An 8,753-nucleotide genomic window follows, 5' to 3' on the forward strand; every position below is an offset into this window, starting at 1 on the left:
TAGTCACATGAGTTCTGAATTAGGATTGTCCAACAATGTGACTTTTGATTAATAACAGATTCCCAGATTCCTTATTAACAGATCCCAAACTAACCTGTGCCATTACTTTGACATGACATAGCATGGGTCTTGGTCTCTGTCTCTCTCTCTCTCTCTCTCTCTCTCTCTCCCCACAGGAAACTTTCAGTTTTCTTATTCTAGATTAAGATTTTAAAGAGATTATTTTTAATGAAAACATTGGTAAATCTCTCTGTGTATCTATCACACACACACACACACACACACACACACACACACACACACACACACACATTTGCTATGTTGGGTTGGAATGTTTGCTCTACTCACCTCAAAAACCTAAAACCAAAAACAATATGCATTTAATTATGTTGTGACCATCTTACCAGATGCTGTTTCCCATATGAACCATTATGTTAGAACTGGAATTGCTCAGTTAAATAATATATTTATTGTTTGAAGAGAAATATATATATATATATCATAGAGTAAGCATATAGACAGAGGCGTTAGTAATAATTTTGCTCTGCTAGTTAGTTTTGTGCTACTATAATGAAAGACCGGGGGTAATTAACTTCTAAACAGAAAAGGTTTTGGATCAGGGTTCTGGAGGTTCTAGCTGGAGTTCAATTGACTTCTTTGTTTTGGGCCTGTGGTGACACAGTACTTTCGTGGCAGGAGGACACCACAGAACACTATGAGGCAGGGAGAAAAAAGAAAAACAGGAGGAAAAGGACTAAGGCAAGAAAGATGCTGAAAATATGTGCCTCGAGTAATTTTTAAGGGCTTCAATTAGGGCTCCTTTTCCAAAATGCCATCACTTATCAGTATTGCCACCCAGAAGACAAAACCTTTTAAACACAGTCCTTTGGAGGATACTCAACATGCAGAAGGGAGCAGATGGTCCATAAGACTTGTTAGCCAAACTTCAGCAGTCAAAAGGAGTCGACTGAATTTGACTGTTACAACACTTGCCTGTGAGTGCCGGGCCCCAGGTCTGACTCCCAGAAGCATAAATAAAGGGGAAAAAAAGACATAAAAAAGCCAATTACTGGCTCATTTCTAACTTTAACAGTCCACAAACTTATGGAATGTGGTAGAAACAAGTGAGATAAAATCTGAGAAACTGACGTTAAAAATCAGTCAATTGATTGGTCCATGAAAACCATAGCCAATAGCATACGCTATGTCCATTCTGTCTTGGTTACTCCAGAGGTCATGGTCATCCTATTAGTAATAGATGTATCAATCTCAGTGACACTGAAAGGTAAATAAAGATTACCTACAGAAGCACAGAAGACCACAAAGTGTGATATAGAGCTGTAACAGGAACTTCCTGGAGAATGCTAGTTGACTGCCTGTCAAGAGGCTGTGCGCTTTCACGGTTTCCTTCTGCCCCCACAGACAACTCTTCTTTCAATATGGTTATATTTTCTAGTTTAATACCCAGGGAGCTATAATATACCTCTAATTCTGAGTCTCTTTAGGAAGAGAATATTTTCAACTCATGAGTGGGCGGTGAGGCTTCAGACAAATGTCTGCTTATGGCTTTCATGCAAAGAAGAAAAAAACAGTTCAGAAGCTTACAGGTGTCTCTCTGTGTGGAGGACTAACAACCCCACAGAAGAAGATAACATGTGATATCGTAAACGTTCCTGGTCAAATCAGAGACAAGTAATAAATGCATATTTTATTACAGTGGGGCAAAGGCCACAGCAAAGGTAAGCGCTGGGAAAGGGTAATGTCGAGACACAGTTTGGTCATTGCGATCCTGATTTAAGATAAAGGCAGAAATTCCATGCAAGGATTTACAGTTCTAATGAGAGAGCCTAGAGACCTGAAAGCTACTCCCAGGCTGAAAATCTCTACCAGGCTAGGTGCAACTCAACGGTACAGTTCTCTCATTGCACACAACATGGAAAGCTCTTTGTTTGATTCTTAGAACTGAAGACGGCTACACCAATTTGTGAAGTGAGAGTCTTTGGATGTATGTCCCTGAAATGTTGAATTGGAACACCAGTTGATGTCTTAAAAACAAATTAGATAACCTCTCTGTTGACATCATCGCTATAAAGTTCTTTTAAATTAATCTCCTCTGTTATTTATAAATTTTTACATTGCTGGTTGCCATTGTTTGCAGTGACCTTAAAATCCACTACATGCACTACTGTTTTTACTGTAATGTACACAGCCTTTAAAGAATCAATCTACCAAGCTGCCAAGCCAACTTAGATCAAGAGAAAGGAATTTCCTTTTTATTTATTCACAGAGTTTCACATAATGTAATGGAACCAACTTACTAAGAAAGTGGTCCCTTAGTGAAGACAAAATCTTACCCAATCTGGAAGGTGTGACTTTGCCCATTTACATGAGTGACATGTGACTGGAAAGTTGAAGGTTCAACGAAATAATATGGCTGTAGGGTGTTTTCCTTGTATCTGGCAAAAACCCATGCTATTTCTACCAAACGAAACAACTATAAAACTTAATTGGGTCTAATGCTGTTTTAAGTCTTCTATCTTTACTTTGACCAAGTCTTCACATTATTTTTGAAGAGACACAGAAAGCAGAGAAGAGAGTGGAGACTCCAGTGGCACAGTTGAGATCTAATTTCTGAATTATAGTTTCACCACATAGTTTGGTTCCATTACGTTTCAATACAATCATTCCTTAGAAGACCAGATACAGGCATGCTCATTAAGTACCTCAACTTAAAGTCACATTAAATAATCCTTTCATTAGAACTGCTATGCACTGCCTGTAACTCTGATTTCCTCTTCAATGCAATGGGTAATTGAGAACTGACTAGATAAATAAGAAGAAGCATTAAAAGCTAATTTCATTCTTGGAACATACACTACAATAATGGGCAATGATAATAGGTTACCATAAAACAATTACTGAATATCACAGCATTTTGGAGCCATTTTTTTTCCTGAAATATACGCTGCTCTCAATGACAAAGACTATAGAGAATACAAACTTTGTGATTTAAACACATAATTAGCTAGATGAAAATATTTCTAACTCTAGAAATAGGTAACCCTTTATTTATAGCAAAAATACTTTAGTAAAGGTAGGCTACAACTTTGTCAAATAGCATATAATAATCTTATGTATATATATATATATATAATAAATATGTATATATAATAATATATATGAATATATATAATATAATCTTTATATATATACATTCATAGGGAAATGAAATTGCTGCTCAAATAAGAAAGTAAATAAAAGAAGAAATGGACACATTTCCAGCCTTTTTAGTCATTATAAATAAAATTATAAAATCAAGAATAAAATTATCTGAAATTTGATAGTAATAATCAAACAACCATTAATTTATCATCATCCCCAAGAAAATATTCTTGGTGGTTTTTGCTATTTCAATAAATGATGTAATGCTTCGTACATCACAAGAGTCTTACGCCAGCAGTGGCATGGAGCTGTGTGAACACTTAAAAACATAGAAGAAACTTAACCCTTTGAAGGGACGGAATCTACTCGCCCATACGAAAGCACACACTTTTACTTTTATCATAGGGCTCCTCTACGTCTCACTTCCATACTTCCGGATATAAATGGCATGTGTCTACTTGAATTATGGAACCTCTTTGATCCTGTTTGATGCTAAACAAGTGGTCAGAAGAGAAAGAGGTGTGTCTGGACTATGCTCATAAAGCATTCAAAATGCTACCTTAAAAATACTGCTGTTAAACACCAAAACCACGCTGACAACTCAGATCACTCTTGGCTTCTGTAAGATCTGGGTTTAATGAGAATTGGTGGAATTAAAAAGAAAGGCCTAAGAAAACAGAATGGAAAGATATATTTTAGTGCCTTTTAATAAAAACGATAAAGTCATCATTGGAAGGGATTAAAATGCTTTGTTAGCAATATGCTAAAGGTTTAATATAGCACATCGTACAGCTAACAATTTCCAAAACGCAGTTCTAGGCAATGATTAATCTCACTACAATCAGAACCAGGCGTGACATAAAAGGAGAGTTTTGCAGCCGGGGAAACAAACAGGGACAGCAGAGTAACTCTCAAGGTCACAGCATTCTTCGACGGCACAGGTAAGAATGGAACTCTGGAATCCCAGCTTGGACATAAATAGGAAGTCAGACCACTGAGTGGGCTCCAGTTCACTGCCCACTTCTTAACCAGCCAACAATAAATGCACATTTGCATATGAATTGCTATTACAAAAACAGTGAGCTTGGATATCCTAAAATGTCAGAAATGTTGGGAATTAGCAATGCAAAACGGTTTGGATTTCTATAGCTTTAACAAAATGACATGAACGACGGTGGTGCGTTCCAATCCCTGTATCATATGAGCATCATTAGTTTGAGTAGAACCAAATTTTGTCACAAGGGCATTCCTTCTAGCAACAGCCAGTGTTTACCCCTAATCCTAGAATCACACATGCAGTGGACAGCGAGGCCGATGACTACACCACCAGTTTTTCTAAGATCTAAAACCTTTTCCACTCCTAGGTGAATGGTAGACTAATTTCACTCTGTCACATTTTTTTTAAAAAATTGTTCCAATTGGACCTGGAAAAATAAGCCTAACACATTTTTATGAGTTCTCTTATAAAAGTAGAAAGGCAGAAATCTATCAATTGGGATACACACGGAGAGCCTCCTAGCAATACAGTTGAGATGAATTTCGACTGGGAGAGTATGAGAAACAAATGATTGGGGAATGAATCTGCCAGGGTAAATATCTTTACCTTAATACTAGAAGCAATGTCTGAACTGGAGGAAATCTCAAGGAATAGATTCACGGTTCCCCCTTTTTTGTTTTCTGTTTTTTTTAAGAAAGCTGAATCCCCAAAAGGTTTCTTGTCTTGTCCCAATGCCCGCATGTAGACCTAGGTCCTGAGCCAAGCCTAGAAAAGCAATTTGCTGCAAGCAGTTCTCCATTACATTATAAACTGCTCTCGGATCAAATCAATCAAGCAAACAACAACCATAGCGGCCACGAGGCAGTTTGTACTTGGAAAAATTAATAAAGTTTAATAATCCCGGGTGAATAATCTGAAAGGACTTGATTTGAGTGACCGCCTTTTTCCCCATCCCTGTAGAGCTAAGTTGATAAACATGGCACCGAACTGAGAACGGCCTTGTGCATCCTTGAGTCTTAGAGTGAACCTTGTATTCTGAGAAATGGAAGAGGGGGGAAAAAAAATCTCAGGGAGGGCTGTGCTTAGAGGGCTCAAGGGAAGAAAGGGTTAACCACAACGCCACTCCTCCTTGCAAATAACCAAGGAAAGCTTTCTTTAAAGCAGTACAAAATGTCACCACAGGCTGACGCTCTTTCTACGAGAATAATGAGGTTTTTGCCACCTAGGATGCTGAGTACATACTTCGCTGCCTTTATCATAGTCAGATTTTGTTGAAGTCTTGACTCCCCCTCCTTTCAAAACAGTAGTTATACAAGAGGCCCCAAACCATGGATGACTACTGTGGGGACGATAAGTCAAAAGACCTGGGGGAGCAGCTTCTGGCCTCTGGCAGCTGAGACAGACTTTAAAACCGCTCTAGAAATGAAGCGAGGCAGCCTGGAAGTGAGTCCCACGGATGAAGCCAGGCAACACTTCCCTCCCAAGGCTCTGCTCTGCAGAGGACACTGCAGGAGGCGCACTTCCAGCCTAGGATTGGCTGTGTCTTTAGTCACTGTGCCTTTAGAAACTACAATCTTTTCATTAAAAGCACACTGACTTTCCGTGGAGAAGTTTGCACAACATCAGCGCAATCATTCAGGGGGAAAAGCGAATTGGAGGGTTTGTGGCTGGCGACCGTGCATCAGCAGGCGCGCTCCTGCAGGAAAGCGCCCAGCTGGTGGCTTGGAGAGGAGCCTGCGGGGTGCTGAAAGGACCGCCATCAGGTCTGAAAGCGGAACCTCTCCCCTCCTGGCAGTTCTGAGTGAAGAAAAACCTGTTTTTCGACCGGGCCAACTGAAAATAAATTCCAAAGCAACCGCAGGAAAAGGTTAAACAGCTATGTGCTGCAGTCCGGGGGTGGGAGTGTAGCTAGATGACAGCCTCAGAAGCAGGTGTGAGAGGGTTAAAGCCAACACCGGAGATGGGCGTGTGGATTTTCACATTTCACAAACTGGCCGTCTTCCCGTGGGTTCCAAAGTGCCCTTCCCCCATCCTATACTGGGATTCCAGAAAAAAAAGTGAGACGACACTGTGCAAGACTAGAGGTGCCCGTGGCTCATATCCCGAGTGATTTCACTCTGCCCTACCTGCCTTAAAATCTGGTTCTCTTCAGGCGTCAGGGTCCCCGCCCCCAGAGCCTGAGATTGGTCATTGATATTTTTTCCCAGCCTCAGAAACAGTAAGTTCATTACCTCACCCAGAAATGTAACTTTGATATAGAGATATGGAGAAGCAACCTTCCCCCACTCTGACAGCCACCCCCTCCCCAACACACACAAAGCAGCGGCTCCCAAGCCCTGGGGATCTCAGGCTCACGTCCTCCTTACTTTCTCCTCCCTAGGAGGATTCAGAGTCTTTCAAACACTCCTCTGTGGCTTCAGATAGCCAACAACTGAAGAGTGTAGAAATAAAAGAGGGGAAAGAAAGGAGACCTGTTTTCCTCCGGAGAGAGAGAGAAAGAGAGAGAGAGAGAGAGAGAGAGAGAGAGAGAGAGAGAGAGAGAGAGAGAGAGGGAGGGTGCAGCCAAAATAACAGGGAGAAGTTTAACCCAACTATCCAAGAAACAGGGGAAATCAAAACTTCAAAGATTAGATCCTCAGGCTCCTCAGGGAAAGTACCTGCCACATGGGTGAATGACTGAGAGTGCTTATCGGGCGGGCAGGACCGGGGCATGTCAACCAGCAGGCCAGCTGGTGGACCCGGGTCAGGATGGCCCCTGGGCTTGAGAAAAGGGGTTCCCCACGCAAGACATTCTGGTTGGTGGAATTTTGTCGTTTTCTTCGAGGACTCACTCTAGACGTGAGAGCTGAGGCACTACACTGGGTGTGGAAACCAAGAAATCGCTCCCTTCAAGGCTCACAAACCTGGCTGCTAACCCAGTCCACGCTGCGTGACTCGGCTGCCATCAACTCTACACTAGCTACCCACGAGACAATGCAGCTGCTATTTCAGTGTTGTTGTTATTATTATTTTTTTTAAAGATGATCAAAGCCCTCCTTATCCCCTGCCCTGCCTCCCAGGTCTTCACATTATGACCAAGAGGAAGTTACTTAGGGGATTTATCATGACAAAGTGCAGGCAGTTATTTCACCTCAAAGCCCAGCAAAAGGAAACTGCTCTGAGTGCAGCGAAACGTACTTTGATACCGAAAGACTGGAGGGACCGTGTGCGGGGGAGAGAGTTCAGCAGATCTTGCCTGAGGGCTCCTGCACCCTCAAGCTAAGCCTCACCCAAAGTTCCTGGAGATGTGCTTAGTTTTCAATCTCACTGCCCAAACTTGAGCAGACCAGTCAAGCCTAAAACGTGTGACACAGGTGACTGTTCCCAGGGACAGATCTGTGTCCCCCGCGCGCCTTTATGGCTCCCATACTTCGCTAAGCACACGCTAGAGCGCACAGCCCCAGGCCACCCAGGGAACCGCCCCCGCTCGGTAACAACCGCGACAGTGGGTGCTCAGAGGCCAGAAGCTTACCTGGTCTGAGGACCGCGGCGGAGATCAAGAGGCAGAAAACCAGACGGCAAGAAGGGGACCCTTTAGATGCCATATTCCTCCTCCTAGAAGGCCACCGACAAAGTCCACGCCGCAGGAGGGGGCGTCGTCCCCGGGCCCGCGGGGCCCGCTCGCTTGTGGGTCTCGCTTTAGGGGGACAGCGACTTTTTTTTTCCAAGACACACGATCCCCCGGGGGCTGTGGCGCTGCGCCGTCGGGTCTGTGCCACACGCAACTTTCCTCCACGCGGAACCCGCAAGTCCTCCCTCCCCCCTCCACACCCTCCCTCAGCGTCTTTGGCTGCTACTCCCAAGGCGGGCGACCCTCTTATTCCAGGAGACGCTTCAGTAGTCTGTCAAGGTAGACGCGGTTTCTTTTTGGCTGCGGTCTCCGAGGAGTTTCTCTTCTTGCAAAGGAGAGGATAAGAAGAGCAAGGAGAGTTGCACGGCGCAGGGATCGCCCGGGACCTGAGAAGGGTCGGCGGGGCAGCGCCGCGGGTCTGGACCGTGGGTCTCCTCAGGTGGCAGCCGAGGCAGAGGCTGTAGCGGCGGCAGCTGGAGCAGTGGCGGCGGCCGCGGGCTCGGGCTGCTCTGAGTGGAGGACGGGAAGGCGTGTGTAAGCTGCCTGTCTCCTCCTCCCGCTCTTCCCGCCCCTCCCGCTCCTCCCTCCCGCCCAGCTTCCTCGGCCGCAGCGCGGAGCAGGTGGTTGGAGCGCCGATCCGCAGCCTAGAGGCGCTGCAGGACCAAGTCGGAGACTGAACCGAGCTGGCCGCCCCTGGTGGGAGGAGAGCCTGGTGCCCCAGCCCCCGCGCTCCGGTGGGCGGAGCTGCCCTTGACTCCGCCTTTCAAAGGACACACCCGCCAATGAGGAGCGGGCTTCAGAGCAGGGGGGCGGGGGGCCAGGATTCGCCCTGGACTGGCTCTTGCCAGGGGGTTCTCAGCGCCCCCAAGACACACGATCTGAGACATTTGCTGTCCGCCCAGCCTGGCCACATAGCTGTCTTCTTACACTCCGAAGCCCAGTACACTGGCTCGCTCCTTAGGGATTTTCTCCTCAGCGACGGTA

At 44.8% G+C, this 8,753-nt stretch overlaps 1 protein-coding gene across 2 annotated transcripts in view; it reads right to left on the reverse strand.

Moving 5' to 3' along the window:
- Nucleotides 1-8,312, reverse strand: part of Alcam (activated leukocyte cell adhesion molecule) — a 194,086-nt gene extending 185,774 nt beyond the window's left edge. The window contains exon 1 of one of the 2 annotated variants that reach the window (XM_032900289.1): nucleotides 7,671-8,312. In XM_032900289.1, coding sequence (XP_032756180.1) covers nucleotides 7,671-7,743 — 73 coding nt within the window. In that variant the 5' untranslated portion in view covers nucleotides 7,744-8,312. The remainder of the gene's footprint in view (nucleotides 1-7,670) is intronic. The other variant, XM_032900290.1, reaches the window with a different exon arrangement.
- Nucleotides 8,313-8,753: the final 441 nt, after the last annotated feature.

This window comes from Rattus rattus, chromosome 4 (assembly GCF_011064425.1).
Source record: "Rattus rattus isolate New Zealand chromosome 4, Rrattus_CSIRO_v1, whole genome shotgun sequence".
NCBI lineage: Eukaryota > Metazoa > Chordata > Mammalia > Rodentia > Muridae > Rattus > Rattus rattus.